The sequence below is a fragment of the Labrus mixtus genome, chromosome 20 (assembly GCF_963584025.1).
Source record: "Labrus mixtus chromosome 20, fLabMix1.1, whole genome shotgun sequence".
NCBI classification, from domain to species: Eukaryota; Metazoa; Chordata; class Actinopteri; order Labriformes; family Labridae; genus Labrus; species Labrus mixtus.
In genome coordinates, this window is record NC_083631.1 from 6,763,902 (window position 1) to 6,783,980 (window position 20,079).

General features: G+C 41.3%; 1 protein-coding gene across 1 annotated transcript in view; it reads right to left on the reverse strand.

The window, feature by feature from the left end:
• Nucleotides 1–1,288: 1,288 nt before the first annotated feature.
• Nucleotides 1,289–20,079, reverse strand: part of LOC132954401 (zinc finger protein 239-like) — a 79,667-nt gene continuing 60,876 nt past the window's right edge. The window contains exon 2 of the mRNA XM_061026957.1: nucleotides 1,289–2,458. Coding sequence (XP_060882940.1) covers nucleotides 1,340–2,458 — 1,119 coding nt within the window. The 3' untranslated portion in view covers nucleotides 1,289–1,339. The remainder of the gene's footprint in view (nucleotides 2,459–20,079) is intronic.

Sequence of the window (20,079 nt, forward strand, 5' to 3'; positions counted from 1 at the left end):
GGCAAAAGACCATGCATAATATTAAGAGAAGGGAATTTAAAAAATTGCTGTTTGAATGAAACATGAAAGGAGAATAAAATTATTGTGTATTATTTGTGCTTTTCGATCTATAATGTAGAACTACTCATAAAACCTGTAATGCTATCTCATGTCCGGCAAAAAAAGTTTAAAGTTTACTCAGGGGTTTGAGTATATGTAGCTCTGTTTGTGTGTCTCGGTGTACATACTGAAAGTGTGCAAATCTGAGTGTGTGAGAGATGGGTACCCTGCATCTCATTCTTAAACAGTATCATATGCAACATTTAAATAATAATTTTGCAGATATCAAATGTATCCCCAGCTAAATGTATATTTGAGAAATGGCTTACCAAAAAGAGTCAAACTCCCTGGGTTTGTTGTTCCCAGATTTTGGTTCACATGGATGGGATAGTGCTTCCTTCAGCTTATGTTTAAGTTTATGTTTCAAACATGTTTTAATTCACATTAATTACTCCCAGTCTGACGGTCAGCCCTGTCACAAAGAGGAAGACACATTGAATGAAGTGATAACCTATCAGCTCCGCTGCTGTAACTGAGCAGAGACGGACCAAACACGCATCTGGTGGAAGTTGGCCGTAAAGTGCGGCTTAAGCTGGACCTGCACTCCTTACCACTACCTTTTAAATTACATTCCTTGATCCTCAGTTGAACCTAAAGTAGTTTGTGTTGCTCCGTCATCTTAAGGAGCATCACAAAGCTCTAATATAGTCCAGATAAGATGCTCGCAAATCCATTCATTGTCTATGTGTTGTGCAAGAGTGTATCTGAGCCTCGCCAAGCTGAGCAAGGTCGGGGTTACGCACTGTGCGGAAGTTACAAATTTCACAACAGAGATGCAGCGCTCCTTGACGACACCTTGGTGCGTCCAATGGGAGGGAAGATCAACAGTGTCCTACTATCCTGAGCCCAATAGACCAGCTTTAAGCTCTACTGGGACATTGGCAAGAAAGCTCTAGTTTGGAAATACATATCCAACAGTTTGGGCGTACCAGGTGTGTTAGATTTGCTGCTTGTGAAGCAGTCGTTAAAGAGCTACAGCTCCTGAAATAGCCTACACACACATCTCCTCCTCTGCAGCAGAGTAAAGACCAGGACTACGAGGCAGAAAACTGAATTGTTAATGTAAGGTATTCCCTAACCCCCCAGGGTGATTGTTTTAATGTGTATATCCATGTTTATTATGTCTGTGTATTTTTGTTTAATGCTGTAGCTTTAGCAGTGAAGAAAAAAATACAAAACAACTTGTGTCTCATGCATTATAATATTTATTTTTATTTTTTATTCAATTTCAAAACAACTTTTACAATCCAAATGCGAACTTTGGACAACCAGTCGATTGATGAGGTTTTTCATTTTCTACAGGTGCATTGGTGCACTGATGCACCTTTTCTCTTGCGTGGATTTGTTGGTGATGCTTCATTGAGTTAAAGTGACGGAAACTCTTCCCACATTGGTCACAGGAGTAAGGCTTTTCTCCAGTGTGGATACGCTTGTGAGATTTTAAGGTGCCTGATTGTCTGAAACTCTTCCCACATTGGTCACAGGTGTAAGGCTTTTCACCAGTATGGATACATTGGTGACACTGCAAGTGTTGCAATCGATAGAAACTCTTCTCACATTGGTCACAGGAGTAAGGCTTTTCTCCAGTGTGGATACGCTTGTGACATTTTAAGTTGCCTGAGTCAATGAAACTCTTACGACATTGGTCACAGGAGTAAGGCTTTTCTCCAGTGTGGATACGCTTGTGAGATTTTAAGGTGCCTGATTGTTTGAAACTCTTCCCACATTGGTCACAGGAGTAAGGCTTTTCTCCAGTGTGGATACGCTTGTGAGATTTTAAAGTGCCTAATTGTCTGAAACTCTTCCCACATTGGTCACAGGTGTAAGGCTTTTCACCAGTGTGGATACATTGGTGACACTGCAAGTGTTGCAATTGACAGAAACTCTTCCCACATAGGTCACAGGTGTAAGGCTTTTCATCAGTGTGGATAAGCTTATGACGTTTTAAGGTGCCTGATCCAATGAAACTCTTCCCACATAGGTCACAGGTGTAAGGCTTTTCTCCAGTGTGGATAAGCTTGTGAGATTTTAAGGTGCCTGATTGTCTGAAACTCTTCCCACATTGGTCACAGGTGTAAGGCTTTTCTCCAGTGTGGATAAGCTTGTGAGATTTTAAGGTGCCTGATTGTCTGAAACTCTTCCCACATTGGTCACAGGTGTAAGGCTTTTCACCAGTATGGATACATTGGTGACACTGCAAGTGTTGCAATTGATAGAAACTCTTTCCGCATTGGTTGCAGGGAAAATATTTTTCTCTAGTCTTAACCGTGGATTGGTGGAGGCCTTCTCCGGTGTCGGGGGCTGATCCACATTGATCCAACCTTGCTGAAGGGTTGCCTGGGTTTTTGCTGACCTGCTCCTACAAAGCAACAACAAATAGACAGAGAAAGAGACAATCATAAGATTGCAATAGGATATCGTACACATATACAAGATAAGAAAAGTTTTGTCAATCCAAGTGAACATTGGTGGGGGTTTTTGTAAGGCCTACAATTTCTACAAAAAGAATAATGGAAAAGCATTCAGGATCCTAAACCATGGTAGCCTGTGGATCATCCTTAAGGATCTGAAGGAATACAAAAGTGAGTCCATGAAAAGAGTCTAGATTGACCACCTTTCCATTGGTCAGTCCGTCACAGATGAACGAAAAACCTCAGTCCAATAATAGCTTTTTCTTGTCTGCTGTTAAAGCTTCTTTTGGATTTATCTATGGTGTTTGGAGCCTTCACCCTTTAAGAAAAAACATTATGGGTAAAGTTCATGCATGGAGCCTGGCAGGTTTGTTTCTAAAGTCAGATGTACACTGTATGCTCAGTCCAATTTAGACCAGACTTTTGAATCTGACAAATTTTGAAGCCAGTACGGCTCAGTGCATCCTCGTCCATCAGCACCCACAGGCTGCATTTTCAGAGTGAAGCAGAGAGCAGTACCATCGGGCAACTGGGGTTGTGAGACTAAGATGTTCCCACAGTAATTACAGAATCATGCACAACAGCGCAATATAATACAATGTATGTGGTATTAAACTGGTACAAACCCAACAACAACCACACATATGGTCATTGTTCACAACCAAAGGAGTTGAAGAAGAGTGGACTTGGATTTGTCTCTCTTTTTTTGTTGTTGAGCTTTTACCATGGTAACCATTATGACATTGTGTTGATGTAGTCAAGTGAACTACGATCTAGCATCAAAACAGAGTATTTTATCATGAAAATTAACCGGATCTTCTAATGTTATTTCGGTGTGCTGTGTGGCAAATGAAAGCGGCCTGCTCTGGCATCCATCCGGAAAACATAGAAGCCTTGCGTATCTGCTGCAGAGGGCTCCAGACTACCTGAGATGGGACGGAGCTGAGACGCAGTGATGCCAATGGAAGCACACACATCAACTAAAGTGAAACCTATCCAAACAAGCAACTGGTGGAAATGATCAGTAAGTATTTAGAGACAATTAGACATGAGAGGCAGTACTGTAACTAACACTGTATTGGACAATTATTTTAGCTGAATGGTCAAAAAGTTCCAATTTCCTTTCTGCATCATTATTTTATTTTTATTTTGGATGCTTCTCTCATTAAGGGAAGAATGTGCAGTTTCTTGATCCAGTAGATGTCACAATTGAATTAAGCTCAAAACTGAAACAAACTGCTGTTTTTCACCTCCCCTATACTGAAGCCTCCGCTCTTCTCCAGCAACACACCTCTACTTTACTTCGTAAAAACCCTCCTTTCAGCCTCAGCATGAAGCAGTTAGTTTCAGCTGCTGTCTCTTTAAGGCCCCCCCTCCCCCCGTGCTCACTTACCTCTGATTGGCCAGCTCCCTGGAAGCCCTCCATGGGGAGAGAACGCTGCAGGGTTGCTAGGGGAGGACTGCGCCTGCGCTTGAAGAACAGCAAAGAAAGATGTCTCCGCCTGTCTACGTAGAGACTTGAAGAATCTTCTCTTGAACTCATTTCGCTGCTCCTTCTTCTCTTCTGCCAGATATTATTCTTTTGGAGAATCCACTCTAACATCAAATAAGGACAGAAAATCAGTAAAAAGCCCAATAATCCCAATAAAAACACACTTATTATAGTCTCGGCACAAAAAATTTACCCTTTCTTGGCAGAAAATGTGCTTAGGAAAAAGCACAAGAGAGGTAGCATCATTCAAGTTAAACATCTGCAATGCTAATGATATTAGCACAGATAAACAGGCTTTGTAACTCCATGCACTTTCAGCTTTTTATTATTTTAAGTAACTGTAGCTTACAAGTCAACAAACCTTTATTACTAATACAAAAATAAAGAAATTAAGCCGTTAAGTTTGGCTAAGTGAGTTATTCTTGTACTCGGTCAACAGGGTGAAACTTAAAACAGAACCCAAGTTAATAGTTTTATGTGTTTTTCTCCTGAAGCTAAACACTACTGAAGCTTTTTACTAACAACTAGACAAGGAACAGGTAAAGAGCTACTGTTTTCTTACCTTCAATATTTGAATGAAGTATGAGTTTCTTCTGAGGGCTGATGGACTTTTTTATCTCTTTGAAAAACAAGTTTTAGAGATGCACAAATGGTTTCCATGGCGACAAAGGCAAAATCCCAAGATTCAGATTCTTTTAGTGTTTTAAATATACACAACCTTGGAGCATTCTGTGAGTTACAACAGAATCAGGTTTGTGTCCAACCTTTGACTCCTTTCCCCTGTGTTATTCTCCATTTTCTCTCTCCCTGGTATTGGCTCGGTCCACTATCTCTCCAGTACAGACTTAAAAAAGCCGGCGAAAAAACTCAATGACAGAAATGGCTTGTATGGCTCGAAGCAGGACACAGTACACATGAAAAACACACTGCAGGTTGTTCTTCATGTGCATGTGTTTGTTATCAGTAAACATAAAGGGTCAGCATGTATTTTATTAGAATTACAAAGTGCTTGTGTGCACACACAAACAGTGGTTATAGCCGGCTGATCCAGCAGTGATCAGCTGAAGCCATCATGTCAAACGGATGTCACATGATGCTTCAAATGAAAGGACATCTGGTGTCTCTTCATTCCTTCTCTCTTTGGCTTCCTTTCCTTGCCCCTCTTCATGCATATCTTCATGTAAGGCAATAATTGCCGAGGCAGGAAGTCTAGTTAAGTGCCTCGGCCTTGGGAAGAAGCCCACAGGAATCACTGGGTTGTCAACCTGCCAGGACCCAAGGGACCAACCGGTGCCCAGGAGGCTTTACTCACAGGCTGCAGGGAGAGAGGCTTTGATGATAGTCCTCTTACATGAGCAACAGTTTACTTACTGCCTACATTATTTGTGAATGTGACAACTGTGCATTGAATTCTTTAAACTGATGACAATATGTCTTAAAGGGTTATCCTTGTGGCTTGTTATTGTTTGATAGAAGCTAATGCTGGCTGCTTGGAGGTCTATGTATAAATCTTATACTGGTGTCTGTAAAAACTCTCATATCACTTGATATTTGCTAGATTAATATTCAGAGTAAACATGTAATATACCTTCAGTGTCATAGTTTGAAGCACACGGCTGCTGACCAAGCTGGTATGTTTGAAATGTTAGGGATGAGAATGGGCTCTTTCAACCATGCTGTTCTCAATTAGAGTATTACTGTAGTTTGGTCACTACTACTATTTACATCATGTTGAAGTTTACTCCCTCTCTTCACTCAGCTGCTTGGAGTTAATATGTTGATATTCTTTAGATTAAAGTTTGTCCGTAGTCTTGTGCTATGAGGATTGTGATTAAGAGACGAACGTCGATGTGTGGAAAATGAGTGTTAATACTACCTTAGGCCCACCATGATTCTTCTCGTTATTTTTTCCCATCATGCAAACTGTGATCACACCTGACTGTCAGGAGCAAATCCAACATATGCTGCTGTCTGCTGTTAAAAATGCATCAGCCTGCTGCTCAGCAGAGACCGAGCATTAGTCTGACACTCATCACAAACAAGCTGTGATATATACAATCTGATACCAGCCTCCAATAACCAATTTTACTCACACACACTGTCACACAGCATGTCCTGTATACACATACATACTGGTGGCATATCCCATCTCTGCATCTCAGCTGAACTACCTGGGGACCTTCATTGGCCGCCTCATATATCACCCAGATAACAAAATACTTTGGGGGGCTGCCTATTCCACCGCCTGACAATGTCAATAACAAATGGAGCGTCTTCCTGTATCCAATTATAAATAATGTGGCATCTTTACAAGAAGATAAAGCATCTGGTTGTTATCATGCGATAGAGATCAATCAGAAACCATATTTAATATCCATCTCATCTCTTTCAGCTTCCTTCCAGCTGGGGCTGTCCTTTCTGTAGCTGGAGGTGGAGAATGGTGGAGGATAATCTAACAGCAGGAAGCAGGTAAGATAACTGCTCTGACCTTGGACAGGTAATCCTATAGATAGAGGCCTGGCCGGTGTGACCATCACACTCTCCTTTCTGCACCAGCGTGTCTGTACATGTGAACAAACTCAGTCAAATGATGTGTAATGAGTTCATCAGGGCTAACATGAAGGTTAACTGGAAGAAGTTTTACCACTGTTGAAAATCTGACTGTTCATCAACACCTTGAGTCTGATTGACCCGCAGATGGATGGACTCACAAAAACAATGTACAAATAGTGTATCATTTTGAACTTTGGCACAATACTGCTAAAAAACAAAAAATCAAACGTTATGGATGCCTGTGTGATACCATGGCAACAGAAAATGACCTACTGGGTACCCAACACTGTTTTATATAGTTATTTCTATTTCACCACCTGCACAGTAAATGTTCACTGAGACATAATTCCACTAGCTATTAATGGAGATGAAAAGCTAAATAAAAACAGTTTTCCTCAAATAACATGTATGGAGATTTTATGGGTGCAGGGGTGTGAAGCTCGCAGTCAAACGTCCACAGGTCGACACTTATAGAAAACATTTAGAGACCAGGTGACATCACCATCTCTGTGCTTTACTCTCCACCTGTTTAGAACAGACACTTATGTTAACAAGTGCATATTAATAAGATGCCTAAGGGACTTAATAAAACATACTTTCTTACTGGTGATAAAACAGTTAGCAGGTTGGCTGTGATGAAGGGCGGAGCAGAGAGAGAGAGAGAGAGAGAGGGAGGAGAATGAGAGCCACTTTAGCAGGAATCAAACTAAATCCTTCATGTGTGTGTGAAGGCGCTGATAAGTTGATGATGCTTATTTGGTTATTATTTGGTTTTTCGTTTATTTGAGTTTCCAGAACTCACGGATAAGTGAGTAATTTAGTTTAATGCTTTTTCTGTTGCTATGAGAGACGCACACAGACATGCATGTGCATTCCTATAAGTTTTGAGTTTAATGTCAGTAATGTGTGTTACTATGTGTGTCTTTATGTGTGGGTTTAGTTTGTATCGGCAGTCTTTTTGCAGCAGGTATGTATGAGAGTAGAGCTGGAACAGATCTGATCTAATGAATAGGAACTGCAATGCCGGGTTACTCACAACAACAACAACAACCACCACCACACCAATACCACCAGCACCACCACCACCACAATCAGCACCACAGCAACCACAATATAAAAAAACATAAAAAAAATTCTTAATCAGTATTGGTACATACTGTATGTATCGGAATCAGATGGGAACTGTAAAAAAGTGGATCGGTGCCTCTCTATATGAGAGATAAGTATTTATAGGTACACGTGATGTACATGTGCTGCAGCACAGAGGCACAGCGCCCAGTATACAGTACTGTGATGCTATCAGGTTCAGTGTAATAAAACGTAGTATGCAGAGAGCCTTATCAGGGCGTCATGGTAATTAGACACATACAGAGGATCAGCACAGAGGCTGTGGACTGAGGGGAACAATGGAGGGGGAAACCCAGAGTGGAAGCAGGAGACACATTAGAGTGTAGTATTAAGTGAAAATCCTTTCCCAGAGAACCATCTGGCAGCGGCTCTTTACGGAAACCTCATCCAGCATGACTTGAATAGATCTGTAACTGTTTTATGGGCTTTTTTTTTCTTTACTGAAGGGACTTCTGTGCTGAAAAGAAGTGGAAAAAAAGTGGCTGCTTGAATTTAGTGTGTGGCTTTTTTAAGCCTTTATCAGAGAGACGGGACGGTGGATAGAGTCAGAAATCAGGGAGAGAGAGAGAGAGAGTAGAGAATGACGGGAAAGGAGCAACAGTTCGGGTTTGAACCAGGGCCGCCTGCTCGGAGGACCACAGCATGCGTACGTAAGGTGTGAGCACTAACCACTGGGCCATTGGAGCCACCCGACTTTTTTTTTTAACTCTTTTTTTTTTTTTAAACTAATTAAGCCTAACAGTATTCAATCAAATGAAAAGACCCACTATCAGAGCAGCAACACATTTACATAAATCATTTGTCAAATTAAATAAACACAAATAATTAAGTATGGCTGCTTTTTTTATAGCTTATCAGGCGCTTTGTGTTCTTAGATTTTCTCAAAAGTTGATCAAAGAAAAATGTGGCTGCAAGACATCAGCACACATCACAAGAGGAAAAATGTTCTGAAACTCCTGTTAAAATCTTAATCTATTAGCTTCAACAGTCTGTTCTTTTTTTTTCTTATTAAATACAAATAAAAAACACGACAATAAGCAAATCACAAGGGGAAACATTGTTTGCGACTTTGTTTCAAATGTACCTTCAAACTCTTTCATGTTTGATCCAGTGCAGAGCGTCTGGTGAGTCATACTATTTGCCTTCGTCATATTACACTCTGCCGACTCTCCGGCTCAGAACAAAAGAACGGGGCACCTCAATTCCCAGCTCATATTTTTTTAAAGCAAAGCAATCAATAGATTCATAAAAGAGAGAGAGTGTGTAAGTTGCTCAGCTGTAAGAATCATACAAGTCGTGCAGAGTCTCGGAGGGATTTCTAGTGAGAAGTTTGAAAATCAAAGAAGAAGAATTGGAGAATTTATCTGACTTTGCCCGGTCATTTCCTGAACGTTCACCTTGACCACCGCTTTGAAAAGATGTTTTTAGATCCTGAGGGGCAGAAAAACAACCCTCCCCCCACCACCACCCTTTCCAGCCTCAACGCATCCCACAAGGTCGAACAGCAAAGTGTATATTCTCTGTTTCACAAAGATGAAAATCCTCCAGAGGGCAGTTAATCCAAGACCCGGGTGATGCCCCCCCCTGACCTTGAGCCTCTATTAAAGACCCATGAGGCCTGCTTTGTTAGCGTGCAGCGCGGAGACGCTCCACACTCACAGACGATACGGCGACCACGCCAAGGCGCTAAGTAAACAACATTTCTGCCCGGCTTAATGAGCCGTGACAAGCCATTGATCTCATGTTGAGCAAAACATCAATATTAGCTCATAGTGCAGACGGAGTGCAAGTGACATGGGTGTTTTAAAAAAAATTAAAAAAAGAAGAAGATGATCAGCAGTGGAATTTATTGTGATGGCCTTTGATATAACGAGGCCGTGAAACAATGAGCTGACTGATTCGATTCATGCAGATCAGGAGGGCTCAGTGTGTGTGTGTGTGTGTGTGTGTGTGTGTGTGTGTGTGTGTGTGTGTGTGTGTGTGTGTGTGTGTGTTCACAATGACACAGCAACAACAGCACGAGCTAAGGCTGCATCACGAAAAAGAATGTCATTGACATTGATAAATATTCAAATCCAAATCTATATTATTTTGGCATTTAAGGTTTTTCACAAGATGATCTCAGTTGAAAACAGAAACCTTTTGTTGCATTTTAACATAACCCTAACCCTCTTTGCACAGATGCGCAACAACATTTCATCTCTTAGGAGGATAAAATAAACAAAACAGAGAACAACAGGTTAAAAAGGAGTAAAAAACCCGAGGTGACAGAGCTTTTGCTGTGGCTGCTCCCAATCTGTGGAACAGTCTAACTGTTAATATAGGAACTGCTCAGTCTATCGAAAACTTCAAATCTTTGCTTAAAACTCGCCTCTTTGCTCTGGTTTTTAATACAATTTGAGCTTGACATTTTGACATTTTTATTCATGCACCTATTTATTGTGTTTTTATTGTGTTTCATTCTATTTGTTGTTTTTAAATTGTGTTTTTGTACAGCACTTTGGTCAATCAAGGTTGTTTTAAATGTGCTATAGAAATCAGATTGATTGATTGATAATCCATAGAGACAGTTATATTGCACTGGGCCTACTGTATATTGATCACAGTCATCATGGGTCTAATGCTTAACATAACATGTCAGGTATTGTGATGCGACCATGGCACCGAGCACATCACAATTCTAACGGTAAACTACTGTAAATACAGCATCGTGTAGGCATAGTTTGAGGTACTGAATTTATGTTTTTTAAGAAAAGTACCTCCGAAAATGAACATGTTTAGAGTGACAGCCGTCCAACGAGTAAGTGAGAATGTCAAAGCATAAGAGTCGGTCGATATCTAAACTTTGATTAAAGATGTGAATTCATTTCGTAGCACTTTTGATCAGATGTTGATCCTTTAGCACTGCTGGTGTGACCATGAGAACTGAGCTAACACGGATCAAAGTGTCAGAATGTGGTCGAATAGTTCAGTCCTTGTATCCCTCTCTACAAACATTTGGCCATGAATGATAAAAAAATAAAAAATAAAAACATGCTGAAGGATTTCTATTTTATTCTGCAGCATTTTAGAGCTGCACATTTACAGAAAATGTGAGAGAGAGAGAGAAGTACAAGAAGAAGATTAAATGTGCAGACCAAACTAAACATACAATAAATGGAACTGTCATTGTGTTCCTCACTTGGTGCTGCTGTTTGTTATTTCCTTGCCTCGCTCTCCATTCATTTCATCTTTTTTTCTGGAACCTTCTCAAAAAGGTTTTTTTAAAGGAACGGTGAAAATGGTGTCTTTCTATTTCCTCTTTTAGTAGCAAGAGTGCATGGTTCTTCTTCAGAACAGTCCCTCTCTGTCATGGCGGACGCAGAGCCTCAAAGACGAGAGGACACTGAGCATTTGGTGAATTAGTTGTTAGTTTGATGTGGAATAAAACTTTTGTTGTACCTAAATGGTTTATTTAGGGGCTTTTATGGCTTTGTTCTAAATACAGGAGTGGATCGAGGCAAGGGTCGAGGAGAGAGAGAGAGAGAGAGAGCGTGGGGCATGAAATGAGGGAGAGGAGCAACATGTCTGGTGTTGTGTTAACCTTAGTTTAAACAGACATCTGGATTCCAGTGCAGCTAAAAGTCTGATCATACGTGTCATATCTCCACCTCTACTTTAATGTGTCTCAAGTTGTTGGACAACAATAACCAGGACACACAGAGAGTGGCGTTATGACGCTTTCATTCCTTTCCAAATACCGTTTACCAACCAGAAGAAAAAGTCGCTCTAATGATTGATGGCTTCTGAAATTCGCTGCCCTGTGTTTACAGTGCCAATGGTGAGTTTGGAAGCGACCATTGGGTCAGGATAAGGTGTCAGATGGAGTAATTGTCCCGCTCCGTCGTTAAGTGTCTTGGGAGCAACACTTGGCCTCAGATGGACTCTTCCTCTGTATTAACGCTGTGAGAGTTAAACTATTAAAGAGCATCATCAGCGCTGGTTTTTCCAGAATGCTAATATGTGCAGCATGCTACTGTGGTTATATCAGAGTTCACCTGCACAACACAGCTACCATTAAAGCTAGTATATATTAAGAAATGGTTAACTTACTTTGGGCATACTGAGTAAAAAGCGCTAATCCCCAGAGGTTACTTTTTTATCTCCTTTCCTTCTCTTCACTTCCTTTAATCTTCTTCCCTATTCCCTTCTACCTATCTTTCTTTTACCTAAATGAAGAGGAGACGCCTGCGTTTCCTTTATGCTCCTCTGTGATGGTGAATGCTCTTTGACTTTGAATACAAATGCCACCTTCCATGAAAGCCTCTGCCAGGGATTATAACGAGGCATTTCTTACATTCACGCCTAGCAAAGGTCTTATGATATAAGAATAAGAGAGCGAAGAAGAACATATCTGTCTTTATACACTCAGAGTATCTTCACAGCTCTGCTCATACATTTCTTTTTCCACTTATTTGCTGGCTTAACGTGTGACATTCATCGCCCTCTTTCGAGAAAGCAACAAAAGGTTGCAGGATTTAAATTTTTGACTTTGTTGGTTTTGTATAAAGTGACACCTGCCCTATAGTGGGACACTGCGCCCTCGATTCAAGATGGGATAATGTTCTCCTGCAGTCCTGTTATGGATTACACGCGGCAGACATGTTGCTCTATTGTTGTTACACATCAATACCTGACGATTTTAAAAGAGCAGGCTTCCTCTATCTGGGAGAATCAGCGCAGATGATTAGAGACAACACTGCTGTGGATGTGTCCCATTAAAGCAAGCACACAAAGCGAGCAAATATTACCAACTAACTAAAAAAAATAAGTGTTTTTCAGTGCCTTAGAGCGCCATATTTTCAATGATTAGTATGCAGTGACCCTGATCCTTGTCTTTACCATGACTTCCAGCCAAACTCCCATCCACCAGGAACAAGAATCTGTGAGAACCCGTCTGCTTTAAGCAGCTGTGTGTGCTGAAGAGCGCTCTGTGTCCTTGCTCAAAGACGCCTTAACCACACAGCATTAACATCGCTGCAAACGTACTGCACAACGACCTTGAAGTGAAGGTATGCCGCTGTTTGAATTGGCTCAACTTCTCAGAACCCAGAGCCGTTTCATCCAATTACTTTTCATGCTGAAATGTCAGCTTACAGTTCTCCTGTGTCGAAAAAAAAGTTTGATGGAATAAATGTGAATGAAGGAGAGTGCCGACAAAAGATGAAATATTCATGGGTTGTAAGAGCGGATCGATCACTTGTGGAAGTGCCAAGTGCTGAAAGGGAAATGACAACGAGAGTGTAGGAGAGTCTGTGGTGGAAAATAAAAAAAACAAGGTGTGAAACATTATCAATGACCCTACAGATGTGGTGATATTTCTCCTTATAACATCAAAAAGTAACATTTGGCTTATGGTGACTCATTATGATTCCGTTCCTGTTTTAGACCCAAAGCCCTGCGATAATGAATCAAGACTGGGGGCATCCTGAATATGCTTTAATATTTCAATAATTTAATCTGCTGCCTTTTGGCACCGAACCCTAATGGCCTGTCTCGTAAAAATCTACACCCACAATTAAAGTCATTTAAAGCTCCAAAAGCCACCTCTGACCTTCACTTCAGTTAAAGGTTGATGTTAAAGACATCAGATTTACACAGTGAATAAAAACTAAATTATCCTCAAACTGTTTCCAGTGAGTGGACGGGGAGGGAAAGGGATGACTGATGGACAGGGAGGGGATAAATGATGCTGACAAATACTGGCAGAGCATATTCATAAAATCATGGGGATTGTCATCCAAAATGGCCGTCTGCAATTAATCACATTTGATCTTTCCTCTTGTGAAATAAAACTAACTACCAAAGTTAGACAAGAAGACAAGAAGACAAGGTGTGACTGTCTTGTGTTAAATATAACGCTACAACTAGACGGGACGTGTACAGACTTTTTGAACGGGAGGTCTTAGTTGGTCACTGACTTGGATCTGTATCTGGAAGGTGCGGCAGCGGAGAGCAGCCATGAGCAGCTGTACACACATCACAGGAGAACTACCAGATCACGCGGGAATAAAGAAAAAAAAATGTGCAAACAACATGTTGCTTTGTCTTTCTGGAGTTACTTTGTTGTTTGTTTGGTCTCTGTTTCGGAGTAATGTTGATGAAGTGATGAAAAAAAATACAATTGTGAGTCTCTATATTGTGTTTTATTTTGAAATTGACCAGACGCTCTGTGTATTTCCTTGTCTGACTTCTTCAGCTTGACCCATGCTTACTCCGTCGAAAATAGACTGGCAGATTATTTGAAACAGAGAGCGTAGTGGCGCTGCTGGAACGCTCTGGAGGCACCGAGGAGTATGTGGAAATTGGGGGTTACTCCTCGAGGTCAACTCCTAAATTATCAGCCTAACATGGAGCGCTGATGTTTTAGGTTAGAAAGCAGTGCCTTTATGAGCCTTCAAAGGAAAAAGTATGATCAGATACGTTAATGTTGGAGTAATATTTAGTTCTCTAGCAGTGCTAAGATTTGCAAATTGACTGAATTAATTTTTACTTTCAAAGAATTGTGAAAATGAAAACTAAATCAAAATGCACGGCAAGCAGATTCTGTCTCACTGACTTGGACTTTATTGTGTTGCTCACTAGACTCTTGTGCGTGACCAATTCAGGAGTTCTAGTTTCCGTGAGCTAAGACAGACAATGAATTAGATTTATCTACAATCTCGTACACACACTAACACACACACACAGATCAGTGAGTCAGCGTTTCATGTGTCTGATTATCTAAAACGTTGCTGTGAGAAAATGCCTACTTGGCACACAGCCTCGGTTGGTAATAATACCTGCTGCACTGATAAAATCTCTTCAGATTTACTATTTGGTTACACCAAAACACTGCACCAGGCTGCATGCGGGGAACAAAAAGAACTCTGGTGGAGAGGGAGGATAAGGGATGGAAGAAAAACAAAGACGGAGACTAAAAAACGAAAGAGAATGAAACGACATCCTGTGCTGGTTAAAGCCTGACATTATTCTGCCGCTGACTTTTTTATACTGACACAGCTTCGCTCTGCTCCTTCCTCCTCAGTCTTTATTAGTTAGCTCTTAAGTCAGGCTCTTAAAGCAAGGGGGAATTCACTTTCATTTCAAAGAGCATTACTGCGAGAAGACAGCTGGCTACGAGTCCTACCCAGGAGTCCTGCCTCCACGTCGGAGCATTAAAACACAAAAGTCTTAACACTTGATCCAGGGATTCAGAGGAAATAAAGCGGCCTGTGCTGGTTATCCCTCTTGGCTGTGCTGTGGATGTGCTTCAGCGTGCTGGGCAGATAATGGAATGAGCTGAGAGAAGTTATTGTACTGCTTTAATGAGGGGACCCGGAGAAAAAGGGGATGTGCTGGAGCATTTCAATGATCACCTCTGGATGGGTTTTGAAACTTCACCTGAGCTAACAGAGGTGTGTCTTTCGGCTCTTTCTCCCAAAAACAAAATCACTTTCCCCACCATTTTCCAGCCTTATTGCAGCCTATTGTACGGAATAATTGGTGGTCAAAAAGGGAGACATTTCTAGTCAGAAAAGCTGGCCTTCAACTTCTTACCCCCCCCCCCCCACACACACACACACACACACACACTTTGAACTCTACATATGGAAGTGTATATGAATGTTGTTTTAGTTCCAGCTCAAGCATTGAGGTGTTCAGGTTTCCTGGTTGTGCAAGTTTTTAAATTGTAAAGCTGGCAAGAGGTATGGAGAGTCATAATGCGTTTAAATGTTGTGCAAGAAAAGCTCTGTTCTGTCTTCTTTTGTGTCTTTGCATAGTAAATGTCACATGATAAAACCGAGGCTCTTTTAAAATGAAGCACGGGATGTAAAATGTTCTCCTGCACAGTTAATCAGCCTGGACCTCAGGTGCTCCGTGACATTTTGCTAAGTGTTCTTAAGTGCGACTGATTTATAGGGGTCAGCTGCAAGAGCACAAAGTAAACTTTAACGAGAAGTTATTCAATGGAAGTGTATCTGAGGTGATACAGTAGAAGAAACACTGTCTTGTCAGGTTTAAGGTCCCTCAATCAAAATATCCAAGACTTCTTTTTTTTTTCTCCTTAAATAATCTTACTTAATAATCAGAGTCTACATAGAAATGTGGTTACGTTGCATGCTAATTCATCCCCCCCTGCTGGTCATAATGTGTACATGTTTACCTGTTAAGTCATGGTTGTTTTCTCTATTTGGGTGTGTTTGGTTGGGGTGATTAGTGCAAGTCAACATAAGGCGGGTCGTAACAAATGTTGAATGTGTACCCAGGCGGGGTCTGGATTTTCCTCTTGTAAGGTCTTGGATTTGTTTAAGATTCATTTTATTGTCCCTGTGGGAAATTTGTCTTGGAGTTCACAGAGCTCTGATGCAGTAGCAAAATAACAAAATATGTCGGTCATTCGTCGGTAAAACACGTCAGTTAAATAATCATTAAATTCCATACAAGTGAATTACTAAAACCATAAATATGTAATAGTTAAGAAAAGTGATAACAGTGCAGGTACATCTACACATCTTCACACACACACTCACACCACCTCATACATGCACACATATACACACACATTACAGCTTAGGTACTGTTGAGGGCTTTGATGGACAAGGGAACAAAGGTATTTCTGAAACGGTTGTTCTTACCTAGGCGCCTTTCTAGTCTTCTGACTACTCAAAGCGCCTTTACACACCACCGACGAAGCAGGAAAAAGGAAGTCATGTTTGAAAAGTTTTTACACGAACCGCTGGCTTCACCAAATTCAGAGACAGTCGCACCATTCCCAGAGGAAACACATCATCTATCAGACGATAGACTGCTGATTGCTGATGGGTTCAGAGGTTGACTTTTTAGAAACTGACCTCCAGTGTATAGGTGATACTGTTTAAATCAATCTGAAATTCAAACAGTAACAGCCTCATGGTTTTTGCAGATGTGGACTCTTAAGCACAAACACATTGTTAGCTCATTGATGGCATATTCACGTATAATAAGTAACAACACCCAGAAAGGCTGCAGGAGATTATTTGAGATAAAAAAATAAATAAAAAACGTGATAGCTTGATCAATAAACTCAACTTCAAGACTGCACAGATCCTACGAAAGCATTCAAAGATACTTAAAGTACAATAACCAAAAAATACCTCAAGTAATGCAGAGGTAAAAAAAAAAAAAGGAGACGAGGAATTATAATGATCCTAGTGACTCAGCTTCGTCAGGACACAAATAAGCAATGTTAACACTCTGAAAGGCAATAAAAGCAGCAGTCGGAGCGACAGGAGGGAAAATGTATCTGACTGATCAGCTCTGATGACTGATACAATTAAACTGCTGAGGTTGTGGTTGTCTAAAAAAACGCCTGCGTCAGTGTCTCCCCGAGTGCTGCCGTATGAAGGCTAAACATCCTGAGACAGTGGGTGGTAACTGCGATACAAAGAGGAGGGGAGGATTCACAACAAAAACAGCATTGAGTCTTTGTTTTTACGACTGATCTAGGGCAAACAACAGGCATATGCAGGCAACACATTTTAACACACACACACACACACACACACATACACACACACACATACACACACACACACACACACACACTCAGCCTGCACTTTATGAAGGCATATAACCCCTATGAGCCAATTCTGGTAAAAATGGCCCACACCTCACGCTGTGCCATCCAGACGCCCACAGTGGAACGGGGGGAGGGTGACGGGTGTGTGAGTCACAGACGGCGCTTGCAGAGCTGGGTCAGGTTGTCCCCCAGTGGAGAAGCAGGGTGGGTGAGAGCCATTAGCCAGTAACTAGATCCACTACTGAGGCGTAGGACAGGAGGGGGAAGAACAAACCACTACTGCGTAATGAGACACCTTCATCCAGAACTGACACAGAGAGAGAGAGAGATAGGCTGAAACACATCAACAGCATCACAGTACACACACTAGTCAACTGAGAAATGGATGCAGCTACAAAATGCATAAATATACACACACAGAAATACACACAGAGTATTTGATTTCACCACTGACTTTGAATCAATTCAGAGCAGGGCATCCAAATGTTATGCTAAAGAAATCTCTGATGCTGCAAGTCATACTTGACTCAATAAATTTCCTTTTTTTTTTTTTAGATCACTGTTTAAAGTGCATCATCTGTAGTCGGGCTTCTTTTTAATCTTCTGATACTGAATGAGGTCAATGTGTACTGCTGTTGATGTTAAATGCTCAGAACTGATCTGGAAGCTTTTTTGATCGCAAGTGTTTATGCACTAGAAAAAAGTTAAATGGTAAAGATAATGGCAGATCTTAAAGGCTTTATATGTGATTTTTCACACTTAAATGTAATAGAAATCAAGTATATCCTCTGAAAATAACTCTGTGAGTCATGACTGTCTACAATGGGTGTAACACCCGAGTCCCAATGTCTCTGATGTTTTCAGAGTCCTATCTTCAGTTTGTTTACATCGCCCGGACGGCCGGCTGACTCCTCCCCTCACGTATAAAAGTTGTTTAATTGAGGGACTAGAGAAAAGAAGAATAACATACTGTACTCACTGCTTAACTGTGTTTCTAGATCACGCTCATTTCAGGGAAATTTACATGCAGTGTGAAGATACGAGCATAATAAAGATTGCTAGCATTAGCATGCTAATACAACAATGCACCGCAAGTTGTTTTGGTTTCATGCTGGTGCTCAAGGGCGACATCTGCTGGATGAAAAAAATATACATATAAAGCCTTTAAGTCTAAGAAACAGGCTGGATACTTCCATTTGAATATGTTTTTATATTTGCATATAAAGCCTTTAAAGGGCCTTTCTGTACACACAGGTCAGCACGCCTGTTTTGGTTTGTTCCCCTGAGCAGAGCCCATGTTGTTTAGACTGAGCTGTACAAGGAACCAAAACATTTATCTATTAGCTCTTTGCACCCAAAGTTCAAGACTCAGACCCCCCCTGCAGATCACAGTGGTGGAGCTGATCCGTGTAGAACCAATTGTGTAACAGCAGGTGGTGGAAATGATAATGATCACACACGGCAGGAACTCGTAATCGACAGTCAGTCATGTTCAACCCCTCGAGTGAGCTTCAGGGCAATGTTTCCACACCATTTGGTGTTTCCGTAAGCTTGAGTGGATCTCCACCTCCCCACTCGCTCTCGTTGTTTGGGTGTACGGGCGAGAAGTGTGAGTGTCACGATGTGTGTAGGAGCAGTCGGGAGATGGGACTGTCATATGAGCCTGGTGTTGAGTAAGCGCGGTAGAGTGGTTTCATCTCAGGCTCTATGTGTGCGTGTGTGTATGTGTGTATGTGTGTGTGTGTGTGTGTGTGTGTGTGTGTGTGTGTGTGAGAGAGAACAAGAAGAGTGAGGATGCATCTAGTTTCACTGTGAAGAAGCCAATATGATAGTTTAGGTTTTTCAGTCTTTCCACAGTGAAGAGTTTAGGTGAGCTTAATTAGGTGTCAGTGGTGCTGAGGAGGAGAACTGACTGCAGCACCAGCTGTGTTTATTCTCCACACAGCTCCTACACTAACTGTATGATAACTTTAAAGAAGCTAGCAAAAGATGCACACACTGGGTGTCTCTATGTGGGAGTTTTAGACTCTCACTGATGTTAGAACAACTCACAACAAAGTCAAAATTATTTATTTTTCCTCTCCCTCTCACCTCCTGCATGATCATGACGTCGTCACCCACACAATTTTTTCAAAAGTTTCAGCTTTTTCAAAGCATAAAAAAAAATGCATCTTCATGTTTTTAATCTAACATTTGTGTAAAGTTGTGTCATAATAAGCGTATTACTTTTTGAGTGGTCAAAACTATTTTCATGAGTGTGACACAGAAGGAAATCAATCAACCAAATCTCATGGGCTTCACTAAAAGAGTGTTTTGCGAGTGTTAAATTTGCACTCCACAAACAGAATAAAAATACATGAATGAGTCACTTGAACCCGACCTGACCCACAGAGTGCACTCCAATCCAAGTTTAACTAAAACTTTTGCTAATGGCAGTTCATCCCCAGCTCCTCACCATGCCTCTGCTGCTCTGTTTGACCTCGTCAAGCGTCTGATTGAAAGCTATCTAAATGGTCTAAATTGAGCGTGCATGAGCCAGCCCCCTCGCTGCATGCTGTTTGCACACCATCCTGTCTCACTAATTTTTTCATATTCTGGCTCAACCCTCACAGTAAGACGCAAAACTGAACCAGGCTGCATCTTAAATCATGCAGAAATGGATGTGACTGATCATAGGATGAGAAATGATGTGTAGATCTGTTGACCCGGGCGATGTCTGCATTTCTGGTGATCAACATGACACCACTCTTGTAGTTGTTCCCGCTCCTGTAATACAGCCGGTTCCCAGCCTGTTTACATATACACGCAAAGCCTAA